Here is a 19,637-nt window from a genome sequence, read left to right on the forward strand (position 1 = left end):
GGGATAATCACTAGGGGGAGGAATTGGGGAAAGGCAAAGTATACTATCTGCTGTATATTCAGCATTTTCTTTCATGCCATCAGGAAAAACTAAGAGTTTACCAAACTATATAGTGTTAAAGGGAGGAGAGTTGATTATCTATACTTCAACTGTAGCAATTACCCATTTCCACTGGCCTTTACCTCTCTGCACCATCATTTTTTTATGTCTATCTCTTCCACAAAACTACCTGTTCCTTAAGGATGGGAATCCTTTCTTCTTCATTTTGGTACTCACTGCCCTAGCACTGTGTTGTCATGTTGTATGCACTTCATGATTGATAAATAACAGTAACTCACATACTTTTAAATATCCCTTCAAAGGGAAAAAAAAAGCAATTTTTAAGTTTTCAGGGGAATTTAACTATATGAGGAATGTCACCATTTAAGTGACACAGTAAATAATTAACTTTCGTAAACTCTACTACTACTGAACCTTGGGTCTTCTCTGCTCCACTAGACAGATCCGCTGACTTCCCACACAGGCATGACTCAGCCTGACTCCCACACAAACCTACTTGGCTGAGCACATCTGCTTGGGACCTACACCTGCTCAGAAGCACTGGGTAATACCCTCTTGCACGCTCAGACTAAATTTCAAGGCATCTGCTTTGAGATCAAGTGCCCCAGCCAGCTGCAGCCAACTGTGAACAAATGCTTGTTACCTGGCAATCTCCTGGTGGTAATCATAGTGCTCATCTTCCTCCAGCCACTCCACAGACCCTGTGGTCGGATTAGCCCGCCCACAGAAGATCTTCATGCTGCCAGTCAGCTCCTCAATTTTATCACTCGCCAGCTTACTTCTTATGGACAGGTCAGACGGTCAGAAACCTAGTCACATTATAATGACCAAGAATGAAAAAAAGAAAAAAAGAAAAAAAAAGTTAAAAGACAAGAAAACAAAGGGGGGAGGGTGGTCAAGAAATTGACAAAAATGTCAAAACCACTGAAAATATTTGTTAATCAGAATTCTCATATTTCCAGAAAGACTTACTTGGTTTTATATTCCCCATATAACATTAAAAACTATAATACATAAGTTCATAAAACTATCAGGAAACTTGAGCAGTCCTCAGTGATTCCAACAGGGTCAAATGAGCCTCAAAGGTACACCTGGGCATAGCCTCGGGTAAAGGTAGGTGAGAAAGGAAATAAAGCAGAGGAAAGGGCTAATAGGAAAGAACAAATAGAGATTGGGGTAGTGGTAAAGAAGTGCCACTAAAACTATCTAAGGATATTAGACAGGTTAAGTTAAAATACAAAAATAGAACAATTCAAACAAATTAGGAAAACCTTCATCTAAACAAGTCACAGCTATACACAAACATGGACAATCCCAGGAATATAATGTTGAGTCATTAAAAAAAAAAAAAAGCAAGCGGAGACCGGTTTGGCTCAATGGATAAAGCGTTGGCTTGGGAACTGAAGGGTCCCGGGTTCGATTCCGGTCAAGGGCATGTACAGTACCTTGATTGCAGGCATATCCCCAGTGGGGGGTGTGGGAGAGGCAGCCGATTGATGACTCTCTCTCATTGATGTTTCTGGCTCTCTATCTCTCTCCCTTCCTCTCTGTACAAAATCAATAAAATATATTAAAAATAAAAAAAAATTAAAAAAGCAAGTCACAGAATACATATAATAAGTTCACATTTATACAAAAAATGGAGGCCCAGTGCACGAATTCCAGTGGGGTCCCTCAGCCTGGCCTGCAGGATCGGGCCAAAACTGGCTCTAAGACATTCCTGAGGGGTCCTGGATTGTGAGATAGTGCAGGCCAGGCCAAGGGACCCCACTCGGTGCAGGAAGGGACACAGGAAGTTGGCCTGCAGGGGAGGGACTGCTAGAGGGCTCCAGGGCATGTCTGGCCCATCTGGCTCAGTCCCCAGCAGCAAGCTAAACTACTAGTTGGAGCGTCTGCCCCCTGGTGGTCAGTGCACATCATAGCAAGGGATTGAGCAGCCTTAGCATATCATTAGCATATTACACTTGATTGGTTGAACAGGCAACCTGACAACAGAACACTTAGCATATTAGGCTTTTATTATATAGGATGTGTAATTATGCAAAACAGAACAACACATTCTTTAAGGATCACACTAAAGTGCATAGCAGGAAATAGGATAGTGGAAAGGAAAAAAGATGGGATTCAAGAGGGTCACACAGCCCAGCAGGTGTGGCTGAATGGTTGAGGGTCAACCTATGTACCACGAGGTCACAGTTGGATTCCCAGTCAGGGCACATGTATAATTATGCAAAACCAAGAATGAAAGGTTGAGGGTCATGCAGGAAGCAGCCAATCAATAATTCTCTCTCATCAGTGATGTTTTTCTCTCTCTCTCACTCTCCCTCTCTGAAATCAATAAAAATAAAAAATAAAATAAAGGGCCACACAGGGGACTTAAAGAGCAATGATATTCTTTTTCTAAAACTGGGTGGTGGGAATACAGGTGCTCATGACACTGTCATTCTTCATGCCTCACTATTTATCATAATTACTTCTTATCTATATACTCAGTATTTAATTTTAAAAGCAATTTTGAAAAACCTTTCGTTAAAAAAATGTTTCAAGCTGAAACTGGTTTGGCTCAGTGGATAGAGTGTCAGCCTGTGGACTGAAGGGTCCAGATTCTATTGCAGTCAAGGGCATGTACCTTGGTTGTGGGCAAATCCCCAGTAGGGGAGGTGCAAGAGGCAGCTAATCGATGATTCTCTCTCTCATCAATGTTTCTATCCCTCTCTCTTCCTCTCTGTAAAAAATCAATAAAATATATTTAGAAAAAAAAATGTTTCAAAAAAAAAGTTACCAGACAGATAAAATGTCTTGTATGGCCTTTTCACTCAAACATATTTATTTCTGAGAGACAGGAACACCACAGCTCAAAGTGTGAAGGCACTTCTCAGCAGGAATGGGCTCTCCCAATGTCCCCTCCCTCTTACATTCAGAAACAGCAAGTGTTCCACATTCCCCTTCATTCTTGTTAAACACTGATCCATCTTCAGGAAACTTGATTATTTTTGGTGAAGGAGATCCTTTCAGACATTTTATTGGCCAGAGTTTCTGGCTTTTTCTTGAAATTATCAAAAACTAAGTAAATACTGAATTCTTATACAAGAGGATGGGAAACAGGTGATCGCTAGCTTGGTTCTGAAGACTCAGGTGATCACTAGTTTGGTTCAAAGTAGCCAATCTGTCTTTCAGCAAAACTCTATTTCTAAAACCCCAGAATACCTACTTTCTAATCCAGGTGCTCTCAAACTTCTTGACAACCCCAGTAAGTAATATATTTTACACGGAGACACAATACAAACACAAACATAACAAAGTTTCACAAAACGATACATATTAAGTCTTGCTATGGGCAAGGCCCTCATATATTTTATCCTGTTTTCGTTTTATTTTTTAATAGACCATGATCCACTGAGCTGACTTCATAACTCAGCAATGGTTTGCAACCTAGTCTGCAAACTACTGTGATAACCAGCTCTGTACATCTCAGGTGCTATTCTTTTAAATGAGAGTGTCTACAACTACCAGAGTCTGTAATGTGCTTTAGAAAACTGTGTCCAACACATGCTGTAGTGGAAAGAAATTACCACATTTCAGTGAATGTTCAGGGAAAGCTTAAAAGGTAGGTAGGGCCCTGGCGGGTTTGGCGTAGTGGTAGAGTGTTGGCCTGCGAAGAGCAGTGTTGCTGTAGGTTCAATTCCCAGACAAGGGCACATAACTCAGTTTTAGGTTCAAACCAATCCAGCAGGGCCCAGCGAAAGATGACCAATCCATGTATCGCCTCTCTCCCCCTCTTCTTCCCCCCCCCTTTCCCTTCTCCCTCCATTTCTCTCTCCCAGTCTCTCTAAAAATAAAAATAAAAAAAAATAAAAATCAATGGGAAAATATCCTCCTGTGAGAATTTACACACACACACACACACACACACACAAAAGATGGATAGGACTTAGGTGGGCGTGGGGAGAGGGCACTTCACCACCTTAGGAAGCTTAGACTGTCATGCACAGTGGACCGATCAGTCCTGCTGAAGTGAAACTGAGCAGTGTCACACAGGTTGGTGGGTCCACATTGCGGAGGGTCTAGAAACCCGTATCCTGTGGCAGTCCCTTTCTGTCTGTGATGTTGCTGAGGCTACGACTGGGATCACAGAGTCTTTTCAAAGCTGTGGGGAAGTCACTGGTTTCCTATTCACCTAAAATGAGTACTTAAGTAGGGAACCACGTCCTGTAACCTCTCCATGTACACCTTCTCCGGATAAATTTCTTCCCCTATTATTAATATTATGGCGTGTCCCTCTCCCAAAAGACCACACTCCAGACTCAGGAGATAGCCTGACCCCCTCCTCGTTCCCCAAGAGCTGTCAAAGAAATGTGGACTTTTACAAGGAGGAACTGGCAGCCACCACGCCACGCTCCGTCGCTGAAGGGAAGATTCCAGGTACGTCCTGTCAACTAGCTCATCGCAGAGATGCTTCTTCCCCTACGGGCTCAGCAAACGGCCATCACCAGAGAGGACGGCAGAGAGCCAGGGCCCGCCTGACACCCCGCTCTTCCGCCGGCCCGGGCGCTCTGAGCCGCCCCACGCGGACTCTATAGAAAGGTTCTCGCAGGTCCCGCAGAACTGCGTACCGCGCCGTCCGAGAACCTTTCCCTGCCCACGCCAGGCCCCGCCGCAGGGAAGAGGATGCGGGCTGCATCCCGGACTCCAATGCGACCCCACCTACCCAACATGCTCAGCGCCTCACCGGCCGTGCGTGCCGCCCGTCCACTTCCGCCGCCGCCACGGCCACGTTCCCGCGGCCGGCGTGAGGGGGGCGGAACTTCCTACGACAGCTGAGCGTGCTGGGGGCGGGACCCGGAAGTAGAACCTAAAGTCTTTCCGGTCGCACCCTACGCGTTGTTCCCATACTGCTTCGCGACAGCCGCTATGGAGGCTCGTCGTCGCACGGCTGTACTCCGCGTGAAGCGGAAACGCGGCGAGGAGCCTGCCGAGGCTCTGGTCCTCGCTTGTAAACGCCTCCGGAGCGATGCGGTGGAGTCGGAGGCCCAAGACACGCCCCCCGAGGTTCTGGAGAAAGGACCAGAGAAGAACATCTTCCAGTTGGTGGCTACCGTGTGCTCCCAGGTATCGGGCGGGGATGGAGCGTGAGTGGAGGGGCCCAGAGGGTACAGCCGGGATGGAATTGTATCCCTGAGCCCTACATGAACCCCTGCTTACGCCTGTTTCCCATCCCTATTGCCCTCCAGGAGGAGCCGGTCCATCCATTCCTGCGGGTCGCTCTGCCCCCACCCTGGGGCACCCATCAGCGTATCCGCCACGACATCCGCGCGTCTACTCGGAAGATCCAGCAGGAGGGTCGCTACAGGGTAGTCTGTAGCCGCCGATCCGTGGACATTCCTTTGGATGACCTGGAGCCCGAGGACGTGCTGGGAAACCCAGAAGCCGACGGTGACGCACGCTTCCAGCTGTTGGATCTGGTCCACGAAGAAGGAGACCCCGAAGCCTCTGCTGCCGCCGCCGACTCCTACAAAGTGAGTACACGCTCCGCGGAGGAGAGCTGGGCTTCTCGCGACAAGTGGTGCCAGGAATCTTGGCGCAGAGTCTGCACATAGTTGAGATGTACATGGCTTCACCTTTTATTAATAGACGATCCCTCCGGCTTGATAGCCTCGATTTTACAAATTAGGGTCTCTCCTCAACAAGTATTTACTGAGCGCCCACTATGTGACAAGCATTGTTCTGAGGTTCTGTGGGTATAGCAGTGAACCTAACATTCAGATGGAGAAAAACAAGTAAATTCACTGACAGATGGTGATGTAGGCTGTAAGAGGGAAGCGCCGAAGCCGGTTTGGCTCAGCGGTAGAGCGTCGGTCTGCGGACTGAAAGGTCCCAGGTTTGATAACGGTCAAGGGCATGTACATTGGTTGCGGGCACATCCTCGGTAGGGGGTGTGCAAGAGGCAGCTGGTCGATGTTTCTCCCTCATCGACGTTTCTAGCTCTCTATCTCTCTCCCTTCCTCTCTGTAAAAAAATCAATAAAATATATATTTTTTTAAAAAAGAGAGGGAAGGGGGTGAGGGAGAGCAGGAAAAGAGTGGTTCCATTTCAGAGGTCACACTGTGGGGGGGGGGGGGACATTTGAGTGAAGACAGTGAAGACTTAAAGGTGAATGAGGATTCTTGGGGAGGGGCATTCCAGGCTGAGGATTTAAAAGCACAAAGGCTTTCGTACCAAGTTTGTCTGATGTTTTCAAAGTCAGTGTGCCTGGAGCCCAGTGAACTTGGGGAGAATAGTAATAAGGAATCTGGGGGAAGGATCTACTGGACCCTGTAAGGTACTTCCAAGACCCATCCCATTGCCTTTTCATCCTGAATAGGGTACTAATGGAGGACTGACTTGGACAAGGAAAAGATAGCGCAGATGGGCAAACTCATCAGAAGGAGGTTAAAGGCTCGTCTTGGGTACCATATCAAGTCTGAAGCAAAGTCAGGTCTAAATGCACACTTAATCTAGTGTTCTTTCTACTACGTTACATTTAATATGTTTAGTATCTTAAAAAAAAAAAAACAAAAACAAAGTCTGCATGCAGTAATATCATAGAAATAGAAAACTCTCAACCTAAGGCATTCTCCCTTTTAATAAACATTTAAAAAAATTTTCACTCCTTTTAATAGTTCTTTAAGTGTAAAAAATGAAATTTTAATTCAAAACACATCAGGCAAAACATATTTAATCATGGTGCTAGTATACCTGGATAGCAACTTGAGCGTGATATTGATAGCCACATCTGTTACCAAAACTAATTCTAGACTGATTCATGAGTTAACAAATAATGTTTAAAAGTATACTAATGTTCGGTGGGATCGATAAGAAAAACTGGTAAACTGAAGGTTGTGAACACAAATTTTCCCAATCCAACGCAATACAAACTTATAAACATAGCAAATATGTTTGCAGTTATTTTTAAAACATTAATTTATCTGGGCCAGTGTGGTCCAGTGGGCATGTCAGCCTAAGAACTAGGGAGGTCACAGTTCAATTCCTGGTCAGAGCACATGCCTGGGTTGTGGGCTCAGTCCCCAGTGTGGGGTGTGCAGGAAGCAACTGATCAATGATTCTCTCTCATCACTGATGTTTCTATCTCCCTTCTCCCTCTCCCTTCTTCTCTGAAATCAATATAAATATATTTTACCAAAAAAAATTTTTTAATATGAATTTAAGATGAAAGTAAAATTGAGGTTTTTATGCCCACTAAAACTAGCAGAAGAAAGGTTGTCTACAGCACTGCTGGCAATGCTGTGATTAAAATAGTATGTGGCTATAGTACTTAAAATTGATGCCAGTCTTTGGAAAACAGTGTGGCTAACAATAGCTTAGGGCCTATTTTAAAACTATTTAAATTTATTTTTATTGTTTGGACTCTAAAGCCACCCAAAATTCTAGAAATTTAAGTTTTAAGCAAATAACATACTACTTTTTAAAAAATATATATTTTATTGACTTTTTTACAGAGAGGAAGGGGGATAGAGAATTAGAAACATCGATGAGAAAGAAACATCAATCAGCTGCCTCCTGCCCACTCCCTACTGGGTATGTGCCCGCAACCAAGGTACATGCCCTTGATCGGAATCGAACCTGGGACTCAAGTCTGCAGGCCGACACTCTATCCATTGAGCCAAACTGGTTAGGGCATAACGTACTACTTAATAGGATATCTGAAAGGTGAAACAGTTTGGTTCATTTTATCTAGTAATTTCATCCCCAGGATTTATCCTGGAGAAATAATTCAGCAGAAGCAAATAGCTATGATATTAACAAAAGCTGACTCTAAGTACTTGTTATATATTCTTTTTCTTTTTTCTTTTTCTTGTTATATATTATTTAACTCATTTATTTATTTTTAAATATATTTTATTGATTTTTTTAGAGAGGAAGGGAGAGGGATAGAGAGCCAGAAACATCGATGAGAGAGAGACATCCATCAGCTGCCTCCTGAACACCCCCCACTGGGGATGTGCCTGCAGCCTACGTACATGCCCTTGACCGGAATCGAACCTGGGACCTTTCAGTCCTCAGGCCAACGCTCTATCCACTGAGCCAAACCGGTTTCGGCTATTTAACTCATTTAATCCTCACAAAAACCCCGGGTACTTTAATCTCCATTTTCAAATGTAGGAAAATTCACATTCATTGCAGTGTTGTGCATAGAGACTAAAATTATGTCTGAGAAATTGACTATACAAACTGCCTATTGAACTAGAGTATATCTTACCTTGGCCAGTTCCAATGTGGGTTGTTCTATCTTGGATTATAGGGGAATCCATTCCTGGTTGTGATTAAAAGCGGGATGTCAGTGTGGGCAAGTCAAGTGGTGGGTGATGGCTGACAGTAGTCATCATAGCCCAGGAATCGTCCTTGGGTTCCCTGTTGAAGGCCACACAAAACGCAGACCCACGTAGGAGTCAGCTGTGGAGGTGCTCCTGTGGGCCTGCAGATCCCCAGAGGGAGAACATCATACCAAAGGAGCTCGGGAAGACCGAGGGGAAGACTCAGAGCTCTCTGGCCCTCGCCTCTCCTCAGGCCAGGCTTCACATGCAGGTCTCCACGCGGGCTCCTGCATCCGCCGAGCACAGAAGAGGAATCTGTCTTGTTTCTATCTCAAAGGAACTACACATCACTTTTTTGAGAAATACCTAGTTTTTTAATCTCATAGCTAATTAAATGGGCCGTGGGGATAAGACTGCTGAATCTTAACAGAGAACTGTAGGGAGGCTTCCTTCATCCAACTCTTAGGTTCCTTTTCTTTGAACATCCATGTTTAATCTCATGCATTTTATCTGCTGTTTTCTTCACAGGTGGCTGACCCAGATGTGATACTTTGCAATTCTGTAGAGATGATCCGTGAGCGGTTGACTATATCCGAGGATGGACCAAGTGCTGGGCAGCAGAAGGAACAGAAGGATGACTATGTGTATGACATTTACTACTTGGAAACGGCCACTCCAGGATGGATTGAGAATATCATCTCTGTGAAGCCCTACAGCAAGGAGTGGGAGCTGGTAAGGGGACCTATGGGGTGGAGGGATATGAGGCAACCTACGTGATTCTCTAGTCAGGGTACTTTGCCTCCCTGGAATCTAATCCTCGTTAACATGGTTCTTAGTTCTTGTTCTTTCTTAAAAGGAAAAATTTATTCTAAATGCCTTCTAGGAACCTGGCTTTAATGCAGGGAATTTTGGGAGAGCCTATGTTTATAATCTTTGCTCTTAATGATTCTTTTATAAGGTTTGCAACATCTTTGTTGTTTTTAATGTTTTTATTGGTTTTTAGAGGGAGAGGGAGAGCTAGAAATATGGACCAGTTATCTTCTGCATGCCCCCAAATTAGCATGTGCCTTGACTGGGAATCTAACCAGTGACCTCTTGTTTCATGGGCCAGTGTTCAACTACTGAGCCACATCAGCTGGGCAACATCTTTATTTTTTATATCTTACCCATTCTCAGGGGGAAATGTATGAGAGCTTATAATAAAATACAGACAAAATAAAACCAGGAATTTTAAAACGAGAACAAAACCTTTTTAATTGTATCTTATTTTGCAGAAAATCATGGATTAAGAAAGCTTTCATTTAAAAAAACAAAAAAACTACTAATTTCCTGACAATCATTATTCTTAAAACAAATTCTAAAATGATTAATGAGTGCCTGGCCAATGTGGCTCAGTTGGTTGAGCATCATCCCGTGCACCAAAAGGTCACCAGTTCGATTCCTGGTCAGGTGGTCAGGGCACATAGCAAGGTTATGAGTCATCCCCGGTTGGGATGCATATGGGAGGCAACCAATCAATGCGTCTGTCTCTCTCTCTCTCTCTCTCTCTCTCTCTCTCTCTCTCTCTCTCTCTCTCTCTCTCTCCCCCTCTCTCCCCCTCTCTCCCCCTCTCCCCTTTGCTCTCTAAAATCAATAAAAACATTTTTTAAAAATAAAATGTAAAAATAAAGAAGTTAAGCAGTACTTGTCACACTCTTATGAGAAAAGCACGCTACTCCACACCTACTTTACCACCGTAATCTGAATCAGGCCCCCACCTTGCACCATGCATAGGCCCTCCTTTTGCCATCCTGCACCCCTCAAACTTGGGTTTTGGTTCTGAGATTTGGCATCATCCATGATCCATATAATCCCTCTGACAGTTTAAAGGTCATTACCATCACCTCAGAGCTGTTTCTCCTCCCCATCTGGGGTGTTCCTTTTTAGTGGAGTTTAATCTATCCCACCAGCCATGTGACCCTTGGAGTTGGACTTGTAAGTGGAATAGGGTCTTTATCTCCCACTTAGCCTAAGTGTACCCTCTCCAAGTTAGTCTGATGATAGTTTCGCCCAGAGCATAACCTTAGATGTTTTGACTTATATTCATGTGTGTTGAGATATGCAGGTGAATGATGAACAACAACTAGAGGACATTTATGAGGATGAAGATGATGAGAATAGTGAGAATAATTGGCGCAATGAGTACCCAGAGGAGGAGAGCAATGACGGTGATGACTCCAGAGGTAAGTGGGTGGCAACCTTGGATGTTGAGGGACTGCTGGGATCTAAGACTGAGACATGCGTACAGAAGACAGATCCGTCCTGGCTAGCTTTCCTTCTCCATTGAGCTTCTGCAGCTCAATCATAAGCTGTTGAGCAATAGGAGACCCACAGACCAGTGTTTCCAGGGGGTGGTTACTAGAGTGTAATATCAGACAGATGTGGGTTCAAATCCTTATTTCTGTCATTGCTTAGCTGTGGATCTTGGGCAAGTAACTTCATCTTATTGAGCCTCATTTTCCCTCCAGAAAATGAGAATATTGCACCAACTGGTTGAGATTAAGTGAAACACCTAGCTCAGTGTCTCTTTCCCTGCTTCAGTCTAACAAAGTATTGGAGAAGTTTTAAGTGCCAACAAAAAGAATTTCTTTGTGTCTGTTAATGGAGGAACAATTAGATCAAACTATAGAATATTCTGTTGGGAAAGTGCCCGTAATATATTCAAAGGGGCAAGGTTCAACATTATATTTACAATATGACTACAACTATTATATATATAAAAAAAATCTATACTTAGGGGAGAAATGACAAAATATTCCAGTGTTAAAAGACTTGGTTTAAATGGTAGGTATGAGATCTTTTCAAATTGCTCCCCTGAATTCTCTTTATTGAACAAGTATTTTTAAGTAGTGAACCAAGGTAAAAACAACCAACCAAACAAAACCAGCCCAGTTGGTTTAGCTCAGCAGTTGAGCATTGACTCAGGAACCAAGAGGTCATTGGTTTGACTCCCAGTCAGAGTACATGCCTGGGTTTCGGGCTCAATCCCCAGTGGTGGCTGTTCAGGAGGCAGCCAATCAATGACTTCCTCTCTCATCGATGTTACTATCTCTCTATCCTTTTCTCTTCCCCCATCTCTAAAAATTTATTTTAAAAAACCCGGACCTTTTTGAGATGGGAAGGAGCCCACAGTCGCCCCAAAAAATCATGCAGGTGGAGTCCATTCCTGTTATCTCATTCCAGGCTCTGATGAATACCACAGCCTCAGTGAAGAGGAAAGAGACGATAGCAGACCACAGGAGGGAAGCAAATACCCTTCGGATGTGCAGAAGGAGTTTGGCTATGACAGCCCTCGTGACCTGGACTCGGACTGAGAATCCTGTGACAGCCATGAGGTTCTAGCATAGGCCCTTGGGGGCTCTGACTGCAGCATCAGACACCCTGGTAATGGGTTTCTTGGCATAACACACGGAAGGAAAAAGCATGTCCGACAGCACCATCATACCAGTGAAAACGTGCTGAAGGAGTGTCTCTTTTCCACTACTAGTAGTGCCCTTTGCCTCATTCAAGTAGCTACAGTCTAGGGGGGAAAAAACAAAAATCAAAACAAAAAAAAGATAAAATGAAGCTTTCTGGCCTAGATATTTTCCTGCTCTTCTCCTACACTAAAGCCAGTAAGTGGAAGAGAGGCTGTTTTATGAGAACTTAGGTTCAATTTTCCCATACCACCAGGCCACCCACTCCAGTAAAAGCCTGATTCTTTTTGACATGAGAATCTAGAAGGGCTACAGTGGGTCTCTTGTAGCAGTACACACTGAGTAGTAATAGCCAGTAGGAGAGGAAGAATCTGCCTGAGCTCTGAGGGGTTTGGTTAACAGATGTCTCTGCATCCCTGCTTCCAATGGTAATGATCGTAAAGATTGCTCTTTCATTAGCGGTGGTACCAAGGAACAGGGTATGTGTGAATGCGATACTCTGTATTTAGCAAAAACGCTTTAAATATGGGAACAAGTAATTCCTTTCAATCTGAATATATGTTCTCCATTGTGGTCCCTCTCCCCTTCCTGCCCCCCACCAAAAATCGGGGAGTAGTGAGATGAAAGTTTCAGAACTGACCTGAGACACAAAGGACTTAAAGCAAATTAGGAAAACACATGAAATGTTTAACTGTTTACAGCACTCACCAAAAACTATCAATAAGACACAATTTCTTCCCCAGGATTTACATCTCTGCCCCTACCCCTTCCAAAGCACTGATGCCTTAACTCAGACTGAGTTGGCATTTAGTCATCTAATGTAACATTCACTGTGCAGTAGTAGCCACTAGCCACATGTGGCTGAGCACTTTTAATGTGATTAGTGTGACTGAGGAATTTTCAGTTTTATTTCATTTGACTAGCTACATGTGGCTAGTAGCTGCTGTGCTGGACGCGCCGGTATAGGGCAATCAGTACCCAGAACCTTCTTCTTAAGACGTGCTCTCTTGCCCCATGGCAGACTCACTATCACATGGGAAGATGAAGTACACAGGGATGTGTCTTCCCACATCTTTTAAGATTTCATAAGCACCTACTTTCCCATCCTGCCTAAAGCCATTATTTTGCAAGTCTTTACCTACATTGGTTTTTATTTACACAGAGTTGTTAAACCTGACAAAATGATTAAATTGTATGTGTGTGTGTACTCGAGCTCTACTCTTGTGGCTATAAAACCAACAGACTATTGGTTTCCCACCTATCTACAAAGATACAATTCATTGTCACAAGTAAGAGTCAGCAGCTTCAATGTACATCAAAATTAGTAATCTTACAGTAGTCTATAGGCGTAAACGAAGGATTAAAGAACACTCTGTACCAGTATAATGTGTTCATTGCTATTTATGTGCTCATTAAAGTTTGCCAACATTAAAGGACTTAACAACTTCACAAACTGTACCCAGTGCGAAAGGGATTAGCATACCAGGAGAAATGAGGCTGATAAAGAAAAACCTCGTGGAAATTAATTCCACCACAAAGCTTGAGTGGAGGAAGTCTGGCTTCTCTCCCACAGGAAGGTTTCTAGGAAGTCTGTACGCAGCACAGAGGGGAAGAATGCGGTCACCATCCACTGGTGGTGGAGGAGGACGACATGGCTCACTAAGTCAGTGTTAGGGCTCCCGGAGTATTGAGGCCCTTGTTTTCCCAGGAGCCGCTGGGAAACAGCAAGTTCCTGGAATGAGCTGGTCATTTGCGTGAATGGAGGAAGCCAAAGCCTGCCTCGGGTCCTCAAGGCAAGCGCACTGCCCTTAAAGGGTTAGCTCTGAAGGATCCCTGGGGCAGGTGCCAGCGTGGCTCAGACAAGAGTCACATGTACATAGTCTAGGCAAGTCACCCTTTGTATGGACTCCCTGCTGTAGACAGGAATTTGCGGTGCAAATCCCCATCCCAAGATAGTAGGAATGGCCCCCTATGTTCTCACAGACGCTTGCCCTGAACCAAAAGCAATTGTGAGCATGCTCCCTTAAATTGTTTTTATTGAGCAGGTATGACCAAGGTTACACCCTTGTCTGAGATGAGCCAGTTTAGGGAGATTGTCTCATACTTCTTTACCATTGGTCAGTTCCAAAATGTAAGGACAAGAAGCCTACAGCGTGTGCCAAGCCAGCAGGTTCTGGGCCCAGGATGATTGGGTCTGAGGTTATCCCAGGAGAGCTGTACAGTCCTGTGCGGCCAAGCTGCCCACGAAGGAGTGTCCACCGGGCCAGCCGTGCTCTGGCTGGCCTGGGTGATAAAGAGCAGCCTGAGCACCAGAATTGGTTATTTCCAATCATGCAGTCTGCTGAGGAGCCAGACATTTTAAAGCAGCTTTTTCCCCAGAGTCTTCACTGTCTCCATGGGAAAAAAGTTCCCACGAGTACCAAGGTCTTCCTGAGACGGAAGCCCCACCAGACCTCGCCCCAGGAGGCAGGCAGGAAAGGAGTGCATTGTCCCCATGATCCACACCAAGGCGGCTCAGTGTAAACAAAGCCTGGTGTTGGGGACAAGAGGGTGCGGCCTGGTGTGAGGTTTTCAGAAGAGAAATGACCACGTCTAGCACCTAGGAGGGCTTGCGACACCGACCCTTAGCGAGTGGAACAAGCTATTTGGTGGCGTGAGTCCATGAGACATTGACAGCTGAAAGAATTCAGGTGACCTACCTGAACGAGAAGTTTCTATCTTAAAGTTCGTACCAGAAACCCAGAGGTTTACTTTATCATCTAGAACACAGACAAGCTCTTAAGGAAAATAAAGGATTATCCTTCAAAACAACAATAGTGCCAGATTTCTGGCTCGTGGATTTGTTCATGTGTCCTTGCTGAACCTGAGCCAGGTGCTTGTGATGTGACCTGTGTATATACTAAAGTGTAATCGGCACATGAGTAAAAAAAAATCAAAAGATCTTTGCAGGTAACACTCAATATGAAGATTGTGCTAAAACCAAGCCAAAAAAAATCTGCAGTCAGAGTCTGACCCACCATCACGTAGAGACACCTCTGAGGACAGAGGGACTCAGCTTTGGGTATTTTGCATTTATAAACGATCTATTGCATCCTGTAGATGAATACCAGAATTCATCTAGAATTGGTGTTCTGGATTAAATAATATAAATAAATAGTGGAGTACAACCATTTCCCCCAGGGAAGGATTTTGAACCAGAGAGAGAAATGGTAGCATTTCCAGCCTCTAAAGTCAGGTGCCTGGACCTGGTCAGAGGAAAACTTGTCATTAAAGCAGCTCCTTTGTAGAGACTCCTGGTCCAAACCTCAAGTACCAAGTTTAGAAACCACCAGCCACGGCTAACCTAGCTAGCACTCCCTCTTCCCCCTGTGCAACTCACCAAGTGTCTGAGGGCTACACCACCCAGCAGGAACAAACTCAACCACCATTCCCCAGCCCTCCCCCGTGCCCACAGTTAGACTGGCCCCACACTCCATCGTCTTCCATAGCTTACCAACGAGAGTGATCACCTGAGAAGGCCATCAGCCCTCAACCCCCTTACATAATGTGTGCCAACAGGCTCCTTTAGTACAAGAGAGCTGGGTCCACAGTCTTGTCATCTGGCCTTTGGTGACTGCGGCCACACGTAAAGCCTTCCAGGCCTCAGGGGACTTCACCTCTGGCCTCTAGTCAGTTTTCCTCTCGACCTTTGTCTCTTCAGCTACATCTAGCTCAGTCAGGACGCAAAAGCAAATCTTCTGGGTGACTTCGGTGATAGCAGCTAAATGGAAAAAGAAGAGAACTTAGTAAATGGACATTCAGCTACAGCCCCGATCTGAACACCACAAGGCTGTTGAGAGCACATCTGTGGCTCCCTGTTCATCTCCCCCTTGGGTACCCTGTGCCAAGCTTTGCCCCTCACCCCAACCAGCCTCAGCATCCCCAGTCCTGAGCCCAACCAGAGTCTTGACACTTAGATTGCACTTATAAGAGGTAGTGTTTTAACCCCAAAATATGTCTCTAAAGATAGAATGATCATATCAAGATCAAAAGGGAAGAAGTCATGGGGCAGTCAGATCTCATGGCCTCTGGCACATCACTAGTTTGGAGGCAGCCAGCTACCACGCTCATCTCTCCCATGTACCTGTGAACACATACATACATACACACACACACACACACACGCAATGGCAATGGGCAAAGAGCAGCTCACCCAGGATATTCCGGACAAAGCGTGGCCTCCGGGATTCTGGCAGGTAAACGCCCAGGAAGTAGACGGGGATTCCGGAGAGGGAGATCCCAATGCCAATGAAGGAATTGATGGTGTCACCAAAGAGGGGCACAATCACCAGAAACAAGGAGCATATGCAGAACACGATGGGGAAAAACAGGCTCAGCTGAAATGAAGTGGGGGAGTTATCAGATAATGCGGGATGGGGGGTCTGGAAAAGAAGGCACCTTTGGGAGAGGGCCCACCCTCCTAGGCTGCCCAGAGCCACTGACCTTGAGAGGCCGGGGCCGATCGGGCTCCTTCCAACGAAGGTAGAGCTGTCCAGCAACAGAGAGGCCCACAAAAAACCAGTAGCTGAAGCTGAAGTAGTTGATGAGCAGGAAAACATCCTCCACAGTGAGGTAGATGAGTGACATTGTGCACTGCATGGGGAAGGAGGGAGGGAGCAGGAGAGGGCAAGGTCACCACCAGGGACCCCACCAGATCTGCTGACTGCTGGTTGAGCTCCCCCAGATTACCTCTGGCTCTCTCCAGTGACCCCCTGCCACCAGAAAGATCCATTCCCCACGTTAATCTTCATGGCGGCATCTCTCCCTCTTCCGCCAGAGGCCTGTCCTCCACTCGGCCTCCTTTGCCCTTCTGATGGCAGACAGTGCGGCCCTCCTCACCTCAACCCACCAACCTCAACATGAACCACAAGGTGCCCTCCAGGTCTTTACACATGGGTCCTGACTACTTGGCATACGAATGGGCAAATGCCTTGTCCTGGCACCTTAGAAATGCAGATGAGAGCCCTGGCCAGTGTGGCTCGGTTGGTTGGGTGTCATCCTGGGCACCAAAAGGTTGCCGGCTCCATTCCTGGTCAGGGCTCACAGGCCCGGGTTGCCTCTCCATCCCTGATCCCCGACTGGGGGCATGCAGGAGGCAGCCAATCAATGTTTCATTTGCTGAATCATGTTTTTCTCCCTTCCTTTCTCTCTAAAAATCAATAAAAGATCTTAAAAAAAATAATAAAATAAAAAAAAGCCGAAACCGGTTTGGCTCAGTTGATAGAGCATCAGTCTGCGGACTGAAGGGTCCCGGGTTCGATTCTGGTCAGGGGCATGTACCTTGGTTGTAGGCACATCCCCAGTAGGGGGTGTGTAGGAGGCAGCTAGCTAATCAATGTTTCTCTCTCATTGACGTCTCTAGCTCTCTATCCCTCTCCCTTCGTCTCTGTGGAAAATCAATAAAAATATATTTAAAAAAATAAATAAAATAAAATTCCAGGAGGAAAATACCCTCTTTTTCCCCCCAGATATTCAACATAAAACTAAATAATGAAGCTTATTGCTGATGGGGAGGATTAGTTGAAATAATGATACATTGAAGGGGCATATCATACTTGGCATATATAAAGTACCCCCCAAAACAGCTATTTTTTATTATTATTATTATTATTATTATTGTTATTAACCCCCGAAGAGCCGATCCCCAACCCAAAGAGCTGAACCCAGTCCCAAAAGACACAGCTTAGCCCCAAAGCTTGAAGCCCAGACCGGATCAGCGAAAGCCAGTCCTGAAGGGCAGGCCCTCTCCCCGAAGAGCCCCGCCTGCCCCCTACAATCCCCACTCTCCCCGCAGGCCCAGGGAAGCCAGCCTCGGCGTGCCAGAGTGACGTCCACAGGCACCGCTCCCTTCAGAGTCTGCAGCCCTTTCAACTTCCTTCTATTTTTACATGATAAAAACTGGAAAACTGGAAAAATTGATTATTCCATAAGTTATATTGGCATAGCTGGCTAACTATTTGAGAGCAAAAAATTAAGTGAATCCCCACCTTACCCCATACATCAAAATATAAATTCCAGAGGAATCCAAAATTTAAACAATTAAACCATTTAAGACCTAATAACAAGAAAAATTAACTGTTTTTCAAATCTTGGAATAAGGCCTTTTTTTCCTCAGGGTCCCTGTTAGCTTTTATTCATTAATATCTTAGTCCAAATTAGAAAGTGGTGGTCTTTCTTCAGAACTTTCCACCTGTCAGAATACTTCTATCATTTACTAATTTTGTTGGAATATAACACTTCACTGCCATCTACTTCATGTGAATGTATGATGTCTATGACATGAACAGAGGCCCCTAGGGTAGTTGGTATTTAACTGATTTGGCTTTTCTAAATATGATTTTTTTTTTAATGTTTTTTCTTTAGCCAAAGCCGGTTTGGCTCAATGGATAGAGTGTCGGCTTGGGGACTGAAAGGTCTCGGGTTTGATTCCAGTCAAGGGCATGAACCTTGGTTGCGGGCATATCCCCAGTAGGGGGTGTGCAAGAGGCTGCTGATCGATGACTCTCTCTCATCGATGTTTCTATCTATCTCTCTCCCTTCTTCTCTGTATAAAATCAATAAAATATATTTTTTTTAAAATAAAAATAAATGTTTTTTTCTTTAGAGAGAGTGAGAAAGGAGGAGAGAGAGAAACATTGACACTAGAGAGAAACATCAATTGGCTGCCTCCTGCATGTGCCCCAACTGGGGATCAAACCCACAACCCAGGCATGTGCCTTGACAGGGAATCAAAATGGCAACCTTTCGGTACATGGGACAACACCCAACCAACTTAGCCACAATGGCCAAGCCTCTAAATATGATTTAATATTTCTTGTTAAAAGTAGGAGCTGGAAGAAGGAGAGGAAAAAGAAGCCACTGACATAAAATAACAGAGAAATCTTACATCTTCACTTTTATATTCTTTTATAGCATTTGCCTTCTCTAATAGAACTATGTTTTACATTTACATTTTAAAGTAATTTTAAGAAGAAGAAACACTGAGAGGATCGAGAACTATCTCAAGAAAGTTAGTATGCCGCCCACCCAACAGTTTTGGATCAAATCAGCAGGAGTGGTACAGAGATATACCCAGTTCCCACACTCCCCCAGGAGAGCTTACATTGAACAGTAACGCAGGGATGGGTGTAAAACGCTCGATGTGGATCATGGACAGAAGGTCTGGGAGGTGGCCCTCTCGGGAGCCCACGAAGAACAACCTGGAGGCACAAGAAATGTGTCAGTGAGACCCTTTGTACTCAGCCACATGGCCACACTCCTCACTCGACAAACGAGGCTCAGAGCTCCAGAACAAAGCAGGGAGCAGTCTCTCCGGAGCACCCCATGTTCTCTATGCACACCCAGTCCGACCTACCCCCTTTACCCACAGATGTCTCCACCTCCTTCAACCAGGGCACCGCACCATTATCCATAAATGCCCTACTCCACTGTCACCCAGGACCACCATCGCCCACAGACACCCAATGAATGCTTCACCCTGCCATCACCCACTGGCACTCTAATCCATCCCACCAGGGGTACCCTCACTCTGCCATCCCATAAATGTCATACTTAGCACAATGACTTTTATTTTTAATGTTTTTATTTATTTTTTAGAGCCAGAGAAAAGGAGAGAGAGAGAGAGAGAGAGAGAGAGAGAGAGAGAAATCCATTGGCTGCCTCCTGCATGTCTCCTACTTGGGATCAAGCCCGATCAGGAATCGAACCTTTTGGTGCATGGGACCACGCTCAGCCGACTGAGCCACACCTGCGTTCTCATATATCTTCTCTG

The 19,637-nt window shown here is 45.1% G+C and overlaps 3 protein-coding genes across 9 annotated transcripts in view; 1 reads left to right on the top strand and 2 right to left on the bottom strand.

Moving 5' to 3' along the window:
* The window catches only part of PRMT7 (protein arginine methyltransferase 7), a 33,681-nt gene extending 28,775 nt beyond the window's left edge, over positions 1-4,906 (bottom strand). For 3 of the 6 annotated variants that reach the window (XM_036441431.2, XM_036441430.2, XM_036441427.2), the window contains exons 1-2: positions 4,769-4,895; positions 704-869 (exon numbers count right to left, since the gene is read on the bottom strand). In XM_036441431.2, coding sequence (XP_036297324.1) covers positions 704-798 — 95 coding nt within the window. In that variant the 5' untranslated portion in view covers positions 799-869; positions 4,769-4,895. Of the gene's footprint in view, positions 1-703; positions 870-4,427; positions 4,533-4,673 lie in introns of those variants that run through there. The other 3 variants (XM_036441429.2, XM_036441428.2, XM_045582760.1) reach the window with 3 other exon arrangements.
* Positions 4,907-4,922: 16 nt separating this feature from the next.
* On the top strand, positions 4,923-11,938 carry SLC7A6OS (solute carrier family 7 member 6 opposite strand). Of its 2 annotated transcripts, XM_036441446.2 has the most exons (5): positions 4,927-5,169; positions 5,292-5,576; positions 8,901-9,104; positions 10,477-10,594; positions 11,595-11,938. In XM_036441446.2, the coding sequence occupies exons 1-5, from the start codon at positions 4,972-4,974 to the stop codon at positions 11,723-11,725; spliced, it is 936 nt and encodes a 311-aa protein (XP_036297339.1). In that variant the 5' UTR covers positions 4,927-4,971; the 3' UTR covers positions 11,726-11,938. The 2 variants fall into 2 exon arrangements, with proteins under 2 accessions (XP_036297340.1, XP_036297339.1); XM_036441447.2 differs by lacking the exon at positions 10,477-10,594 and having other exon boundaries at positions 4,923-5,169.
* A 628-nt stretch (positions 11,939-12,566) lies between these two features.
* SLC7A6 (solute carrier family 7 member 6) overlaps positions 12,567-19,637 on the bottom strand; it is a 30,121-nt gene continuing 23,050 nt past the window's right edge. Inside the window, exons 7-10 of the mRNA XM_036441445.2 lie at positions 18,969-19,065; positions 16,310-16,459; positions 16,020-16,203; positions 12,567-15,587 (exon numbers count right to left, since the gene is read on the bottom strand). Of these exons, the coding sequence (XP_036297338.1) occupies positions 15,493-15,587; positions 16,020-16,203; positions 16,310-16,459; positions 18,969-19,065 (526 nt within the window). The 3' untranslated portion in view covers positions 12,567-15,492. The remainder of the gene's footprint in view (positions 15,588-16,019; positions 16,204-16,309; positions 16,460-18,968; positions 19,066-19,637) is intronic.

The sequence above is a fragment of the Pipistrellus kuhlii genome, unplaced genomic scaffold, assembly GCF_014108245.1.
Source record: "Pipistrellus kuhlii isolate mPipKuh1 unplaced genomic scaffold, mPipKuh1.p scaffold_m20_p_17, whole genome shotgun sequence".
Lineage (NCBI taxonomy): Eukaryota > Metazoa > Chordata > Mammalia > Chiroptera > Vespertilionidae > Pipistrellus > Pipistrellus kuhlii.